Source organism: Macrobrachium rosenbergii, chromosome 9, assembly GCF_040412425.1.
Source record: "Macrobrachium rosenbergii isolate ZJJX-2024 chromosome 9, ASM4041242v1, whole genome shotgun sequence".
Lineage (NCBI taxonomy): Eukaryota > Metazoa > Arthropoda > Malacostraca > Decapoda > Palaemonidae > Macrobrachium > Macrobrachium rosenbergii.
This window is the reverse complement of record NC_089749.1, coordinates 43,296,542-43,315,626: the sequence shown is the minus strand read 5'-3', so window position 1 is coordinate 43,315,626 and position 19,085 is coordinate 43,296,542. Positions and strand designations below refer to the sequence as shown.

At 41.0% G+C, this 19,085-nt stretch overlaps 1 protein-coding gene across 1 annotated transcript in view; it reads left to right on the top strand.

The window, feature by feature from the left end:
- The window catches only part of GABA-B-R3 (gamma-aminobutyric acid type B receptor subunit 3), a 336,872-nt gene extending 318,093 nt beyond the window's left edge, over window positions 1–18,779 (top strand). The window contains 3 exon segments of the mRNA XM_067108995.1: window positions 14,057–14,225; window positions 17,379–17,693; window positions 17,695–18,779. Of these exon segments, the coding sequence (XP_066965096.1) occupies window positions 14,057–14,225; window positions 17,379–17,693; window positions 17,695–18,630 (1,420 nt within the window). The 3' untranslated portion in view covers window positions 18,631–18,779.
- Window positions 18,780–19,085: the final 306 nt, after the last annotated feature.

Below are 19,085 nucleotides of genomic sequence, written 5' to 3'. Positions count from 1 at the left end.
CTGTACATTTAGATTTGATCGATTCCAGTATGCGACCTCGATATCAGACGCAAGACGTGACATGGATACCCTTCGAGCACGATATGTACACGAATTCTTGAACATGCCAGAAATTGTAAATGATATTCTGATTGAATGCAATATGTACCATGTTTGCCATGAGGTTGTGACGTGTAAATTTAACTCTCTGTGATTGGAAGGCATTACGTATGTACCCTAAGATCACATTTTGTGCACGACTATGAAGTTCTACGTGTTCATATTATTCCCATCGATTGCAAGACATGTATGTATACTCTTAGATGGTGATATGCACATGAAATTCTGAAGAGGTCATAACATGTACATGTAATCCTCATCTGGATATTCAGAGGTCATGACATGTACTGTACAAGTAATTCTCATAAAATGTAAGACTTGACATGAATATCTCTATATTACGATATGTACACGTACTTATAATAAGGTCACAATATGTACATGCAACTCTGATGGAATGACATATTTGACTTGGAAACCTTGAGATCAAGTTGTGTAAATGTAATTTTCTTCGATAGCAAGACATGACATGGATACCCTTAGATCCTAATGTATACATTTAATTCTGAAGAGGTCCCAAAATTTAAATGCGACTCTCATCTACATGCTATGAGGTCACGAGATTTACATGCAACTCTCATCAAATGTATGACGTGATATGGATAACCTTGGAACACGATTTGTAAATTTAATTCTGACGAGGGCATAGCATCTGCATGGAACTCGATCGAGTAGTGCATATCCTGTGGTTACCCTGATGTCACGATGTGCTCATTCAGTGCTCGTCGAATGCAAGACGTCACGTGTGTATCCTTAGATAATGATGTGCACATCAACATGCGTATGTCGGTATGATCTGGATACCCTTAAACTGCATTATGCATGTCTTCCTGAAAATGTCACGTGTCCATGTAACTCTGATCAAATGTGAAGTGTGACCGAATTCATGACGTGACCATAGATACCCTGAGATCATAATGTGTAAATATGTGGGTCTCAAAAAGTCGCAGCGTATACATGTCACTCTGCTCGAGTGGAAAATCTGTGACCTGGATACCCTGAGGTCATGACGCGTGAGATGATTCTCACTGACTGCAAGACCTTACATGGATACCTTTCGATCACGATATGCACAAATAATCGTAAAGAATTCGCAGTGTGTACATTTGACTGTACTCGAGTGACATTGATGCCCAGAGGTCATTTCCCTCCTCCGGCCTTTGCAGGAACTGACAACCTGGAAATAGAAGCATCGTCCAGTTCCGGGCGACGAGATCTCTGGACAGAGGGGATTGGCTCAATATGGCGCTGACGTCCCCTCGGAGATGGAGAGAGGGGAAAGCCCTTGTTATTAAATGGGGACCGAGGGACGCAGGGACCGAACTATTAAAGTTCTAATTGGCTTTTGGGTAATTCGACAGTTACTTCGTAGTTGGGAAGAGGCGCTCTCACCTCTCTGATTAATTCGGTTATGAATGGAAAAGGAGGAGTCACCAACTGACGGGGATTCGTTCGGAGTGACTCATTTCATTCTGTTTGCCCCTTCATTTTTATTTTTGTTCCCATTTGCTCCTTTGTTTATTTACCCTTTTCAATTTTTTCCATTTGCTACGTCACCCTTTAGCTTTGGATTTTTCTTTTTTTATTCACCCTTTTCTTTTCACTTTTCCCCTTGTTTAGTTAATGTTTTTTTCCCTAGTCTCCTCTTTTCCCACATTTTGCCTTTCCTCTTTTATGTTTCAGCTTCTACCCGTTTTCGTAGCCCCTTTCTTCCTTTTTATTTGCCCCCTTTCCCTTGTGTGGTTGCCTCTTTCCTTTACATTTTCCTCTTCACTTTTTACAAAAATGCTCTTTTGGCAACGGTCTCGTTTTACTCAGGATTCTGGTTTCCGTTGTCATTTCTCCTCATTAACCTCGTTTTTCCGTTTGTAATATGCCTTTTCCGCTTTATTTTCCATTTTCTCTTTTTTTTCTGTTTGTGCCCTTTCCCGTTCTAGTTTATCTTTTTTTTTATTATTTTATACACGTTTTCCTTCTTTTCCTTTGTATTTTTCCTTGTCAGTGTTTCACCATACTTTGTAGCAGTCCTCTTCTTTTAGTTCCCCTTTTTTTTTTTTACCCGCCACCCTCGCTTTCTTTTTATTTTCTATTGCCTGATTCCCTTCCTTCGTCATGTACTGTTTTAATATTTTTCCTTCTTGATGTGTCACATTTTCGCCTATTTCCATTTTTCCTCTTTCCTTTTTCTTTTTAATTTCATCATCATTGCTGTTTTTACGTGTACATCTACATGTAAATTTTCATTTTTTATTTGCCTTACTCATTCCCTATTTTCTTTATTTTAGGGAACTTTAGGTTTTCCATGACAATTTTTGTGTGCTCTTAAACGACAACAATGAGGAAGGTTTGGATGGCGATAGGTAATATATAAACAACGCATTTCTGGCCCAATTGCGTAATATAAGCAACGTAGATTTAAACTTAAACGTATTTTTCAGCTATCTGAGCATCCCCAGAAAGCCTTGGAACGTGAAGAAATTCCGGATCTTTCCTAGATAGGTTGGGGGCCGTTACCTAGGACTAATATTTCTTGGGGGTCATTATCTTTATGATATTTACAGTCTTTTGTTTATGTTTTCATGGTAATCCTCAATGGGCTTGTACTAAACACGCCGCAAAGGTGGATACATACCGGGTTAAAACCCTTGGGGCCACTATTTAGGAAAGATCCGAAATTCCTTTGGTTGCTTTGGCAGGACGGCATAGGACAAGCTCAAAAAGTGTTTGGCTTCATTGTAGCTCTCGTGCGATGTGGAAACGCCGGAAAGAGGAACAGAAATGTCTCCTTTTTTGGAAACAAAAAGTTATGATCATAAGTATTATCTCTCTCTCTCTCTCTCTCTCTCTCTCTCTCTCTCTCTCTCTCTCTCTCTCTCTCTCTCTCTCCGATTAATAAATGTCTCGTCGAAAGGGAATCATTGGAAGTTTCAACGTTTCTGGGTAATTACGAGACTTGAAACCGATACACACACACACACATTATATATATATATATATATATATATATATATATATATATATATATATATATATATATATATATATATATATATACACACACACACACAGACATACATATATGTCTAGATATACCTATAAATACAAACAATATATATATATAATACAATATATATATATATATATATATATATATATATATATATATATATATATATATATATATATATATATATATATATACATCTCCATCCCTCATCCATGGAGCGCAGTTGCACAAAATTTTCCGGGCATCTGTGGGTGGTCATGTTACTAAATTATTGGAAGTCCAGTACTACAAACTTTTCGTCTCTCTAGATAGAATGGTTTCGCATGGCCGAAATCCTTGGAGAAGTAAGCTTCTCGCACGAAGTCTTGTTTACAGGTCTGCGACGAAGCTCTTTCGACGAAGCCGTTGGGTTTTCATTGGCTCATCGCTTCTGGTTCCATCGTAGCCTATACATGATCACCGGCAAAAGCTTCGTCGAAATATCTAATATTTTCACAAGTGGCCGCTCATTTCTGAGTACTCTTTCATTGACGATGAAGCTTCGATACAAAAGTGAAATGTACGAGTCCTTCCTTAGGGTAAGTTGTTTAATAGGATCTCAACGACAAGATGGCCTGATTCCACTCAATTTAACAGAATTTGCTTTCCATTAAGCGCCAGTCTTTTACAGCCAAGAGCAAAGAAAAAACTTCCGCAAAGTGGACGAACTTCAAAGAGCGCAAAAATTTTCGCATCAAGGAAAAAATAGGTATGGGAAGTAAAACTTCAATCAAACCGCACGCGGGGCTCCCTTGACCGCGAGGGGACAAGGCGGAAGTAATCGCAGGAAGGTAAATAAAACTTTGGGTTACTCTTGCCGGATATTGCAATGGCCGCAGACAACCTCAGGACTGAGAGAGAGAGAGAGAGAGAGAGAGAGAGAGGGAGGGAGGGAGAGAGAGAGAGAGAGGGAAAGGCGTAGCTGCGAAAGGGGGGATCCTGAAAGTCTTTATTGAATAAGCCGGTCTTCTCTCGCTCTTTCTCTTTCAAGGTTGCCCAGGATTGAAGGAATTGGATCGTAGAGGGAAGAGAACACCATGATTGGTTTAAAGTGGAGTACAGAGAGTTGCGATTAAAAGTTAGCGAAGGGAGTTTGTGGCTGTGAACACACATGGATAGGATCCCCAGGAAGAGGAAGTGGAAGCCTTGAACGACTGTGGTCCGGGGAAGGAAAGAGAATAGAGATGAAGAGAGTGGTTATGTAGGAGAAATGGCGATATGAGAGCTAAATCACTTGACCACATTGTATATATATATTTTTACGAGTATTGGGGGGAGGTCTGATTACCTTACTTTGTTGCTTATTGTCCTTGTGCAGAGGGCCCTCCTACTCGTAAATTTAAAAGTGAAAGTTGAAATAGTACTGTATGGAGGCTTAAAGCAGACTAAGAGAACAAATTAACTACTTTATTTACAACTCACATAAACGCAAAGCAATGATTTACAAGGGGGATTAAAGGGGCTTAATTGCAATCTAATTCAGTTGGCCCCTCTTAGAGGGCGAGAATCCAGGACTCGGCGATGGAACAGAGTAAACGGCGACACAGCCTCGCAAACTCCTCTCATATTAATAAGTTCTAGTACCAAACTAGAGCAAGGCTGCAGACTCCGAGGGTGTGGGATAGCGAGAGTGCATCCTTCAAGATGCTCCAAAAGTCCCTTTTGTATCACATTGGAACTATGGCTTGGTCCCTTTTCTCCAAGGTGAGGAGAGAGCTAAACAGATGTGTCTGTTAAGGCTGAAGGTCAGAGAGCTAAGACCCATCAGTTCATCTACCCCAGCTGCCTGCTTTCACCTGGGCAGTAGTTGCCAGCTAGAGTTTATCTGAATGGTTTAGCCTTGGCAGTAAATGTGGGAAGAGAAAGCAAATTTTGGGGGGTTGGAAATTAACTAGTTGGGACCCTTCAGGTCATGGTAAAAATAAAAGCAAGATGAAGTAAATATCTGGTTCTTTCTCCAAATGAGAAAGACCTCTTAATTAAGGTAGTGAACCGTGAAAGACCTCTTAATTAAGGTAGTGAGCCGTGAAAGACCTCTTAATTAAGGTAGTGAACCTGAGAATATTTATTACAACTCCCCGTTTAAGCAGAAATTCCAGACCCTTACTGGTTGGAAAGTCTGCAGGCAAGGGCTGCTGCCTTAATTCCAAAATGTCAAATCCAACCCCTTAATATAAGAATTAAGATTTTAACAACTAACTTAACTGTAGGTGCCATTGATGAGTCTTTCCTCATTCCTAGAGGAGCGTTGCATTAGCTTTACTTTAGTTAACAATGAAAGTTTAATTTGAGAAAGCGTGCATTAAAAAGACTGTGGCACAACAAAATTAAGCACTACATAGTGGCAATGGGTAGGTTAATGATTTAGATTAGATTCGTTAAAATAAAGTGTGCAGTTATACATAAGCACATGAGCATGCAGGATAAGAGAATACAAGTAATAAAAATGGAGCTAGGATATGTTTTCCACTGTGCTGGAGAAGTCTTAGTTGATTAAAAAATAAATGGTTCAATATGCAACCCACTATTGTGGTTACAGGTCAGGATTGCTCAATTAAGCTAAGGCACTGTTGTATATAAAGGGCACGAGTGTCATGAGAGTGCAGTAGCTCTGTTGATTACCTGGGCCTTCTATGTCCCTTACTTCTCTTCTTCCTTGATTTTATTTGAACGTTAGTCTGAGGGTTCTTGGTAGGAACAGGGGCATGTGGTTCTACAGGAGTATGAGAAAATCCTTGATTTAGGTCTAGAATGACTAATGGGGTGTCAGCAACTGGTAAAACAGGCACTGAGTTAGCTACTGCCTTGGCTGCTGTGACAACCTGGACAGCGGTGGTGCCAACCAGTTCTGCTAGATTTCGTTGCATGGCCTCCACATTGGTGATGAAGCAGAAGAGGTGGATGTAGGTGCGAGAGGTTTGCAGGTTGCAAGGACCAACAGGCACAGGTTGCAAGGCCTTGCCAGGGGACGAGCTTCCGCTGAGGCCAGGGGAATCCTGGAAAGACCATACTGAACTTCAAGCTGGCTCTCAGTTGGTCCCTGGTAGCGTGGCCAGGCCACTGGACGTGAGGGGGACCGGACTGGGATTTCATGAAGGGAGATCAGCAATGTGCTCTGGCACTGACTCTAGTGAGGCTCAGGCACAAGATTTGAAGAAGGGATGTAAGCTGCATCTGGGCCAAGAATGCCGGATGTCCAAATTTGAGTTTTTTTGCACAGAACCAGAATCTAACTCTGGTGGGGCTCAGTGACTGAGAAGGGCAGAGAACTGCACTGGCTAGGCTTAGGCACTGGCAGTGGCTCAGCAGCAAGGCTGGATTGGACATCAGCAACTGACAGAGACTCAGAGGGGACAGGACCCATGGCAGGCCCGGAAAGGGGCTGGGAAGAGGGGTCCTGTCCAAGGAGGAGGTCATAGCCTTCAGGAATATGATTGGCTACTCCAGTCGTACAAATCCTACTTTTGTGGGGCCTGATGACCCTCAGTCGGACAGTTGGGAGTATCAGCTTTCAATCATTGATGCCCTCAATAGTGACAGGCTTGTTAAAATCAATTTTGACCCCATGGGGTACCTTGTCTTGTCTTCTAAGGGAGATCTGAGCTCCAGTATCCTCAAATGCAGAGACCTGTTGAGTGCAGTAACAACCTCTAGGAGGTGCAGCAAAAATAGGCCCCTCAGCTGGAGGTCCTAAAGAGGGTGAATGAGTGGCCGCTAGAGCAAGGACGGCGGCAGGTTTCTTTCCAGGGCAGTCCCTGAAATTTGAGGAATGCCTGTATTGCTTACAGATGTGGCAATAAAGTTTGCTATAGTCTCTACGAGGAGAAGTTACAGTATGGGGGGCGGGCTTTGAAGTGGCTCCCCCCTTTAGCCCTACGATGGGCTTCTAAATGCCCTGTCTTCTTACAATAAGTGCATACAGTTGGCGATGAAGCTGGGCCGTTTTTGGAGCAGGCTGCCAAGGCAATGGGGTCAGGAGGAACTGTGCACCTGTTTGAGGTGCTGGAGGCCAGGTGGTACGTCTCGTAAGCATCAGCCATGCGGCAGTGGTCCATGAATAATTTTGGCTGCTTCTTGGCACTGTGTAGAGCCAAGGGGCTGGGAGCGTAATGGAGGAAATCCTCAAGCTGCATCCGATTAAATAAATTCTAGAATTCCTTACACTCCAAGGCATCAATCCACCACTGCAAGGCTCGGTTCTTCTTGAAGGACCAATCAGACCAGGTCTGACTGATCTCCTTGGGAAGACCTCACCATCTGTGCCTCCAACGCTCAAGTGTAATCTCATATGCGATTGCTATGGTCTTTCTGACCACCTCAAGGTCCTCCTTGTCACCATTTTCCAAAGAATTTAAGGCGTCCTGTCCCTTTTCAGCCATGTGTTGTACTAGGATCATGGCCTTTACTGTGTCAGTTCGATTGTACTCTGAGAAGAGGGCTTCCACCTTGTCCAGCCATGCCTCTGGCTCTGCATCGTTCCATCGGGACATGAGGTGGCTGATATTTGTGATAATGGGAGGAGCAGAGACCAGGGTTGGATGTTCAGCTCAGTGTTGGGCCAGTGCCAAGGCACTGACATTCTGGGCTTGTATGATTTCAGCTTCCTTCTCCTTTAAGGCTGTCTCTTTCTCCCTAGGGGCTAGCTCATGCTGTCTTCGGGTTTCTTCTTGTTCCTTCCTTTCTCACTCCAATGCAAGTTCATGCTGTCCTCGGGTTTCTTCTGGCTCCTTCCTTTCTTGCTCCAGTGCGAGTTCATGCTGTGGCTACTTTTCTTTCTCTTGACACTCCTTCTCTTCCCTCTCTTGTCTCTCCTTCTTAGCAGCAGCAATCTGTTCATGGACCCATTGAGCCAGCTGTGTCCCCCTTCAGACCCATACCTTTCCCTATGTCGGTGAAGTTTTTATACACCTCAGCAGACATGTTGCTAATGCTTAGAGTGGGATCTGATCTTCCCCAGAAATATTCAAAATGTTAGGATGGCCGCACAAGCAATTGTGAGGTAAATGAAACTAGCACTCTGACCTGGGCCGAGCATATGCACAGTAAGGAAGTGGGCCAGGAGGAGGCACCACTTGTAAATGAGAGAGCACCTATGGTAGGTTACTCTAAATGGCAGTGCACCTATGATAAGGGTAACACTGTAGCTGAGAATGCCCCTGTAGGAGGGTGGCACTGGCACTGATGTGCAATGTGGTTCCCAAGAGCTAGTGGATTTCTCAAAGAACAATGGATAACATGCACACGGACAGTACCGGCTTATAGTGCGGAGGTGATGGATTCCGAAGAACGGAGATATGACACACTACGAGAGTAACACACAGGTGTGGGTGAGTTCCGAAGAACTAAATAGTTCAAAGGCACGTAAGTGTAATTAATAGATTTGCAAAGGCACACAATGTGCAGATTGGTTGGTTCATTAGGAATGGTTGACTGTTACGAAGAACAGTAGGCTTGTTCATGAAGAATGGGTAAGATGAGCTTACACAAGGCGATCAGTAGGCTAGCCAATGTGCAGAGGCTGGTTGCTTAATAGCGTAATTAATTAAATGACTTTCAGTGCAACAGACAGCACAAGAATAAGCAGTGTTTAGCAACATGCAAGAATGCACATATGTGCAATTTGTTAAGAAAAGCTCCAGGCGGTTGATACGTTCGCAATAATGCAAAGGTTAATAATTAATGAGTTTGCTTAGCTCGAGGCAGTAATTAGATTCACTTCCCCAAGGCGTAGCAGAAAATCAACGCTTGTGGGACAGTGGCTTGCAGTGATGCAATATTATAACGTAGTAATAAAACATGCTTCCCAATACTTTGGATTTTAAAAAGATGTGGCGTATCATTTAGTAAAGAGAAGTTACATAAAGGTGAAAAGTTTCTCCCGAACAGTAAATATTGGGAGCATAGCAGGGAATTAATTTTAGGGATGATTCTTGGCCTCAAAATAAGATTTAATATAATTAAATAATTGCTGTCCCGCCTCCACGTGAAACCCCACTACATTTTAAGTAAAAGTGAAATGGTTAAATGCTAATGAAAGTTACTGACATTCTTCTTAAAAGTTAATAGTTAACAGGAGTTTAAAGAAAAGATTCCCTCGTATTTACAATGATTGAAAGTCTTTAAAGATGACAAATGATATTGAAGAAAAGAGAACACTCGATTCGGCAAATGCAGTCACGTGCTAAGATTCATTACAAGGTAAAGAAATGTTGTGGAGTGGGGGACTGAAGACCACAGGCCGACTCCAGTCACAATAGAACACACATACATATATATGCCGACGAAACACATGCACTAACAAATGCGTTTTATTGGAATGAAAGTGAACACACACCTATATATACTAACAAGATAAAATGAAACAAATGACTATGACTGAATGACTCAGTGTGCTCAAAATAACTTGGGTTTTGTAACAGTGCATAGGCAGGCAAATGGGAGGTGACAGAGCACATGGGCTGCAAAAACATATGAATGCACTCTAACTTTTACCTTGGTTGGCACAAGTCAAAGGCACGCCAAATTAAATCCCCGGGAATTTTCTAACATGCGGGAATGCCCTCTCTTACGACCAAAGATGGCTGCCATGTGGGTTCAGATGACTCGAAAAATTTACTAAAGTGGTGAAAATTAATCAGAAAAATATGCTATTTGCTGGGCTATGCTATCTGGTTTTCTCTAGCTAGAATCTCACTTGGTAACGTAAAAAACAAAGGGAGAAGTGCGCACTTCTTCCTTCAATGTTTTACTCTTCCGATTGTATTACGAGACTAACTAACCCTTAATTGCCTATCAAAGGCTAAATAGTCATGCAAATGCCTCAGAGCATGTGAGGCAACCCTGACTAAGCTGAAATAACAGCATGCACGACTAGCTGAATTTCCCTACCTATTCACGAGCGGCCTTGAATGGAATGTGGCTTTGTCCTAAAACATGCGACCCAAAATGGCTGCTGGCTTCAACCATGCAGCCTTTTTACTTTCTTTTGCATGCATGAACCCTACTCGTTTTGTAAAACGTAAAGCACCATACGGCATATGCATCTTGGTGAAAAAATCTACCTTTGCCACTCTGGGAAATTGTTACCCTCATATTTGAGCCTGGCCTAAGTCAAGTTCGTCAGCTGAACATGTGTCTACCCAAAAGGTTTCTTGTTTGGTGTAGTAATTGAACTCACTATGACATGAGAATTAAATTCCTTATCGGAGCTTATGAGATCCTAGTCGAGAATTATGAGCATGCATACACTGTTTTCGAAACTAAATACTTATGGCTGTATTGTACACTGTTCCAATGTTTTTTGCCCCAAAGAATTTACTTTATTAGGTTCGTTTCAAATCCACAAGAATTTTGGGAATTAAGTAGTTACAAAATTCTAAGGATTCTGACAAGGTCGCCATTTTTATGAATATTGGAGGGGAGGTTTGATTAGCTTACCTGTTTGCTGATTGGTATTGTGCAAAGGGCCCTCCTACTCGTAAATTTAAAAGTGAAAGTTAAAATAGTACTGTATGGGGGCATAAAGCAGACTAAGAAAACAAATTAACTACTTTATTTACAACTCACATAAACACAAAGCAGTGATTTACAAGGGAAATTAAATGGGCTTAATTGCAATCTAATTCAGTTGGCCTCTCTTGGAGGGCAAGAATGCAGACTCAGTGATGGAACAGAGTAAATGGCAGCACAGCCTCACAAACACCTCTCGTAGTAATAAATTCTAATGCCAAACTAGAGCGAAGCTGCGGACTCCGAGGGTGTGGTATAGTGAGAGTGCCATCCTTCAGGTGGTTCCAAAAGTCCCTTTTGTATCATGTCAGACCTACAGCATGGTCCTTTGTCTCCAAGGTGAGGAGAGAGCTAGACAGACACATCTGTTAAGGTTGAAGGTCAGAGAGCTAAGACCCATCAGTTCAGCTGTCATAGCTTCCGGCTCTCACCTGTGTGGTAGTTGCCAGCTAGAGTTTATGTGAAAGAATTTGGCCTCGGCAGTAAATGTGGAAAGAGAAAGCAAATTGGGGGGGTCAGAAGTTAACTAGTTGGGAGCCTTCAGGTCATGGTAAAACAAAAGCAAGATGAACTAAATGTCTGGTACTTTCTGCAAGTGAGAAAGACCTCTTAATTAAGGTTGTGAGCCTGAGAATATTTATTATAATATATATATATATATATATATATATATATATATATATATATATATATAATTATAAATATATATATATATAATTATAAATATATTATATATATATATATATATATATATAATTATAAATACATTATATATATATATATATATATATATATATATATATACACACACACACACACACACACACACTCACACACCACATGGTTTGTGTGTATACAATCTCAAAACTTTCGTTATATGGTACTACACAAATCTATGTAGGCAGTCCCGTATGACGCAAGTATGCCGACCGACATCAGTAAAAGGTAAAAAACAGAAAAACTCTTAATTATCTATTATCGGATACCGATACGAGGGTACAACACATTAGTCGATAGTGGGGATATGATGTTTGCTGCGATTTGATTATGCGACAGAGACATTCCAGTGATGCACGTAAGCAAAGTTATTTTTTTTGTTTTCAAGAGACTCGAAACTGGAGAGGCGCTGAAAACTGTCGCCCTCCCGCCTTCAAGTTGCTTCTAAGAACTATTGTTCCGTAACTGAGCGAAAACTGCTGCTCTCTCTCAGACAGTTGCATGAGCTTTACAGTAAATGCCTGTATAAGTGTGTACATTAGTAGGTACAAGCACGAGGAGAACTACTACTAAGATCTCAGGAGAGTTCTGGAAAAAACGGAGGCAGGTGGCAGAGTGATTGACCCTCGGAGTGTGATTTCGAACAAACAGCTACTCATTCGCGTCAGGAACGTCGCTCGGTTTTCGTCCTAGCTGTCGAAAAGGCTGCAGTAATTGTCAGCAGGCAAACAAATCAAGTATCTTCATATTTTGAAATTATTAAGCTGTTGTGGTTCTGGTGTAGTCACGAGTTCAGCTTGGTTCTTGTGTTTGTGTGGTTCCTTGTAGGGTTGCTATGCACAGAACAACACGTCAACAAAATGGTTTCATCATTTGGACTAAACTATTGGAAAATCGATGAAGAAGTTCAGCGGTATTCATCTCCATTTTATACTCGCCACAACACTCCCACCCCTTGATTGTGTGTGTGTGTGTGTGTGTGTGTATATATATATATATATATATATATATATATATATATATATATATATATATATATATATATATATATATATATATATATATATAGTGTGTGTGTGTGTATGTATGTGTATAAATATAAAGGAAAAGTCATGACAATAATCCCTTTCCAAAGTTTGTTACGATTCTGCCCGAGAAGAAGAGAGACCTACTCAGTCGAATAATGGCTGAGAAAGTACCTATAGAAAAGACATCTTCTGATGTCGGTGTCATTGATTAAATAACGCCCTTGATCCAGTCTTTTTAAGAATGAAATAAAGGAATTAATTTGCCAGTTATGAGAACGACTAGTAAATAACGAGAGAGACACGGAGTGATATCCAAACAAAAGGTCGATTCTTGAAGAATAAAAAGCATGAGGAGGAGGAGGAGGAGGAGGAGGAGGAGGAGGAGGAGGAGGAGGAGGAGGAGGAGGAGGAGGAGGAGGAGGAGGAGGAGGAGGAGGAGGAGGAGGAGGAGTCGACTTAACAATGTGAAGTGTGTGATATTTCCAAGGCAGATGACGAATCCTGAACTAACAGATGATTAGCGGTTTTCAGATTTTAAATAATAATCCACTGAACGGGAGAGTCATCGGAAAAATATGTTAGAAACTGTATTGTGAGCCACTGAATTTTACATAATTGTATCTGCCATTTATGTAAATGCGACAGAGTGGATTAACGAAGATGTAGATAATTAAGACTGAGTGCGAATACTGAAAGATTATATACAGAGAAATGAATCACGATTAAATATGCGAAGAGAAGAAAAGGTAGAATGGAGAGGGTCACTGATAAATAAAAGCAAATAAGCAAATGAGAGCACAGAACCTGAATTATCACGAAGTGGAGTGTTGTCGACGATGATGCTATTCTGAGAATAACTTAGGAAACGCGGCGTAAAATGTAAGAAAAGCAGTCCAGCAGTTGATCAAATAAAGGCAACCCAAACTGATGGAGACAGAGGTTGGGTTATTTACGAATATTGATAGAGTATTTTGCTCCGTATGTAAAGTATATTCACCAAACGGAAGTGCCCTAAAGGTTAACAAAGCGAAATATTCCTAATTAGTGATGGGAGGGTTTTAGTGAAAGTTAAAGAATAGGATTGAGAATGCAAATAAAAGTTGGCCGTTTGATAAATTGCATAGCGAGAACGAAGAGGCTGTATAGAACCAATGAATAGTTATAGGAAATAAGAATATTTACAGAGAAGTGACACGTGCTGTGCCTTTTTTTTTTGGCAGTGTGGCAATATTAGAAATGCCTCAAAGGTTTCACGATAAAAGAGATGTTTTGCATAAGTATGCTGACAGTTAAGTGTGATGTGAAAATGGCTACAAGGCTCATTATTTATGTCTTTTAATGCGATCAAAGACTCGGATATCCTATAAATAAAGTTTCACGTTTGTTTTAGGAGAAAGAAAAATATCATGGAAGCATAGAAAGTGTTAGCCTGAAATGTTAGGAAGAAGATTGATTCTCCTTAACATCCAGGAGCAGAGATGCAAGACCCCAGAGCAGGCATTTTGATAGGAAACTGAGTAATACCAAAAAGGAGCTGCTGTATTCATAATCTGTTGCGTGGAGAGTAAATGGGCTTGAAAAGGGTATCGAATCATTTCATGAATATTTATTTCGACAATATTTATACCAATGACTCATTATCTTATGTTTTTTTCAGACTGATGACGGAGGACAAACGCGAAAAATTCTACAGAGCTGAAATACAAAACAAGGTCTACAGAAGGGAGCTGCTGAAACTTGAGCAGGAAATCCAGAAAATAAAGCGGAGGCTGGAGTCCCCGGACAGTCCTACGTCGTCAGCGGAGTCGTTTCCAATCCTGAATAAGGTAAACGAAGACTTCATTTGCTATATCTTTTAGTGCCTGATGTTTAGGGAGTCCTGGGAAGTACCGCAGATCCTGATTCACAAAGGATGCTAGGATTTATAACTGGTTTTAATCTTAAAGTTAGTATAAACAATTAGGTAATTAATGTTAGTGATAAAGTTAGCAGGAAGAGAATTCCAGAGCGTGACAATTAATAGCTCCAACAGGAAAGTTATTGATGAAATTATTAGGTAAAAGTCATGAAAGAAAAATATTGTTGATGTATTGGTACTGGTGGTTACGGCAACCTTCCTCTAAGCTATTCGGGGTTTCGAACCTCACTCGGAAAAATAAGAGATTCTTTATAGATTTCCCGTTCGAATTCGAGGCTTACGGAAGGACACCTATCCTACAAAGTAAGTTCGTGGAGAATTAGGAGGTTTTGCCACAACGATTCAGTGATACCAGTTAAATGAAAAAACTCCAGTATTTATATAAATGTTTTTTTATGTAAACGTCAGTAAATATTAGTCGTCATGTTCGACTGATACAGCGCCGGTTATTAACAACGACTTGCACATTCAAATACATTTTAGTAACAATTTCCTGTGTTTTACCAGTCTCAACCATCATTTCGCCTTTTAGTAACCAACTCATCTTTGATAACAGCCAACACTGCACTTGTTGACGACAAGTAAAACCATCACAAAAATCCACTGTGCACCCACTGATCTATTAATGACAAGTGTAAGAAGAAAATTAAAATGCTGTACTTGTCAATAACAAAATCTACCAATAGTACACTTGTCAATAATAGCTTCCAACAATAAACCCAGCCAAAGTGGCACCTGTTAATAACATTTGACAAAATAAAGCTCAGACAACTTTGGACTTGTTAATAACGTATGCAAATTATACACTCAGTCGACATAACATCTGTTAATAACATCTCCCTACAACAAACTCCAGACAGTGCACGTGCTATTAACAACTATCAGCAACGAATCAGCCACCGTTGCACATGTTGGTAACATCTACCAATAAACAAAGGCAACATTGCTTATGCTTATAACCACCGCATTTCTGACAAACTACACTGTTCCCATTCCCTTGAGGCCTCCTCAATATCTCTCATCCAGCACCTTTGGGGCCCGGCCGGAATATAGTTAGTTATTTCTTGCCCTCTCTCCTGCAAGCAATTATGTCAACAGTATTTTGCTCCAAAATTCAGCCATCCCTGAATGCTAGCGTGACTTAAGAGCATCTATTTGTATTCCTTTGACAATAAAGTCATTTTTGCCTGCAGTTCACTTAACGCAGGTCAGGCATTTATATTCTTCAATGTGTTCAAGTCAGTTTTTAACTTGGTGGCGCAGAATATTGATCGCTTACTGAACAGTCCCCTTGTAGTTCTCACATGTGCATTTTCCACCGAATAAAGTTGGTTATTTGACGGAAATGCAAGAAGTGCGTTAGTGTTTAAGTTAGAAGGGTAAAATTCCACCATTCCCCTCTAGCCCCGCTGGCCCCAAGACCGAATAAAATAAAAATAAAAAACGCACTACTGTAACTTGTAACAGGCCTTGAAAGACTATATACACTTCGTATTTAAAATTTTATTGAGCTACATAATAAAAATCATTCGATTCATCATGGTTTTTCTCTCAGTGTGTAGGAATTTATATATATATATATATATATATATATATATATATATATATATATATATATATATATATATATATATATATATATATATATATATATATATATATATATAATATATATACATATACATAATTTATATATATACATAATATATATATATATATATATATATATATATATGTGTGTGTATATATATATATATATATATATATATATATATATATATATATACATATATATATACATATATATATATATATATATATAATTCTATATATATATATATATATAATTCTTCAGGTAACTCTAAAGATTTTTAACCTTCTTGACTTGTTGTTTTGAGAATGTGATTATCAGCCCCTTGCCCTTTCATACCTTGGAATAAACCTACCACAGTCGATACCACACTGGGTACAGGCCCACGCTTCAAACCCTCGTCTCTCCCCTGGGGAATTATTTTGTCCGAGATCTTTAGACCTTGGTTTTGTCCTTCAGGAGGAATCTACTTTTTTTTTATTAATTTTCTCAAATTTCCAGGTGTTTAGTCTATTCAAGCAGCATTCTCGGGGTAAAAAGTTATTATTTCTGGAAAGTGTTCACACAATATAATAATAATAATGATAAATTATTTGGGCCCCGTGAAATGTCCACTGGCATAATCAGTTCAAATTTGAATGAAAAACATGACAAAAAAAAAGACACCCTGAACCCTGTATGCACTGAGAAACCTCAAATAGTGAAGTGGGAATCTTTGATTAACTTTTTTCGTAATTCATAGCTAAGATCAGTTTCCTCCTCTCTCATAGATTTACCCGACTTACCCTCGCTCGTATGAGACACCACCCCCTCTCTGGTTACCCTGGTCTGTGACCCCTCCCTCGCATCCACCACCCCCTCTCAAATAGATACATGTACCGGTCCATGTCGAATCACTCCCATGAACCACTCGGCTTTCCAATCACCAATATTTTCGATACGCCCAACTCGAAACCCCGGTTAATGTCAATCGAAGATTGCAAGCTTAGTTTATAACTTTGCAGTGTTCGGTTAGTTTTTTAGCATTTACTGTACTACTCGATGGAATTTGAAGAGAGTTTTCCTAAATGTCACAAAAGTGAGGCGTTTTATCACTTTTTAGGTGTGTATTTCCCTCCATTTGCTTTGACTGCGGTTTTTAATATATGCTGAATTCCCTCCACTGGCTCAGTTTTCGAGTTCCTTTCCTGCCTTTTTTGTCCTTGATCTGTAAATTTAACATTCTCTAAGTCAGGTCTGTCGTTCCTTGAGGTTAAGCCCCCTCTTTTTCCTCCTCCATCATTCTCCCTTTCTCGTGCTTCTTTGATCAGTCAGAAACATCATAAGCATAAATCTTTAAAGATACAAAAATACTATTTTTATCTGACGTGTACAGTATGATAAATTCATAGTATTAAATCGTAATCAGTTGTAGCTCTCATAAATTTGTTGATTTTTCTTGCTCTCAATTAAATTTTCTCTGTTTTCCAGGACTCCATGATCTCTGGAACATCTCAGTCGGACAACGCGAAAGAAGGGCCAACTAACGGAGTTGCTGACAGGAGAGACGTTCAGAACCAAGGAGGAGGGGGAGGGGGAGGGAGCGAGCGAATCAACAAAGCCTTCAGCGGGAGCAACATTGTTGGAGGTAGATCCTTGGAAGGTGTCCTGGACGTTTCCCACACTCAGTTCCTCCGCAGCGATGACGCCACCGTCAGGAGGGTTAAGCGGGAGAGGATGATGCGGTCCCTACACAGGTCCTTGCCTTCTCTGACACTTGGTTGTCCCTCCAGAAGACCATCAGACATCCCGTCTTCCCGCCGATGGCGCTGAAGACGCGAGTGGCAACAGCAACTTCGGTCCCTCCCAAGTGTTCTTCGACGCGCACCATTTCCACGAAGACCAAGAGGAGGCGAGGAGACGAGCAGAAGATGACGACGAGGATGACGACGATGAAGATAGCGAGAGTGACAAGAAGAGACCCTCCTCCAGATATGGCACGGTGCCAGCGTCACCACACCCCCTACAGCGCTGTAGACTCGTCAAACGTAGCCCCATCAAGCCGAGGGTCGAACCGGAAGATGAAGGGATTGTCGACCTTCGGTACACGCTAAATTTCTCGACGCCTCTGCTACACGGGGTTACCGAGGCCGACCTTCCCTTCTCCATCAGTAGTCACATGAGGCACGGGTCCCGTGTCTCCTTCCGCGACCAAGATTCCTATCACTTCTACGACTCCAGCCCAGAGATTCGTAAGTCATCCTTGAGCAACTGTTCTTACTCGAGTCCCGAGGTCAGGAGGTCATCGATGACCTCCTGCTCATCCACAGACATCCGCCTTCAGATCGAGTACTCTGACATCATGCCCCACGAGAAACTCTCTCCTGTTGTAGAGTATAGGGTGAATGACCTCGACTTGCTTTGCCCCTTGGGCAGCGTTCCCCATCCCAGAGGGAGCGACCGCGATGCTGGACAGTTCCAATACCCGTCGACGCTTCCCAGAGGCGCTGACAACGCTGTCGGTCTCGAGGGAGTAGCTCGAAGATCTTCCAACGGCGCCATCAGCCGTCAGCCTCTGGCTGGGGAGGCCAACCACAGCGCCATTCCAGGCCACCGGAAATCTTCCAAGAGAAAAAGGAAGAAGAGCAATGAAAACAACAGTTCGTTACCCAACGCTGCCAGGTCCAGTGGCCACATGTTCTCCACTGTTATAGTACACCATGTTGTGAATGTTCATATATGAGCTTCTCTTTTGGAGGGAAGCGGTATTTATCATTTTTTATACAGACGATGTGCAAAAGGCCATTATTTTCCTCTTTATACTCCATAGGTTGTGTGCTTTTCACGTGTGATGTGGTGCAAGAAGTTGAGAGAAAGACATAGGTAGATAGATTAAGAGAGAGAGAGAGGAAAAGATACCGAATCTGGTGATTCCATTCTGTAGGTTATTGTTCATTTGACACCGTGTCACTTCCGAAACAGAAACGTTGTAACTCGCAAAAGAAATAGTGACAATGTTAAGCCCGATTTAAACAGATATCATAACATGTCTAGATTCAGGTCAGGAAATACTCATCACTTTACGGGAAGACCAATTCCTCCAGAGACTTCCTTCACAATCAAGCCTGTTTATGCCCTGAATTGGTGGGGATTTGAAACGGTTGCTTATTTTTTAGCCTAAGGCTTCAAATGCGTCTT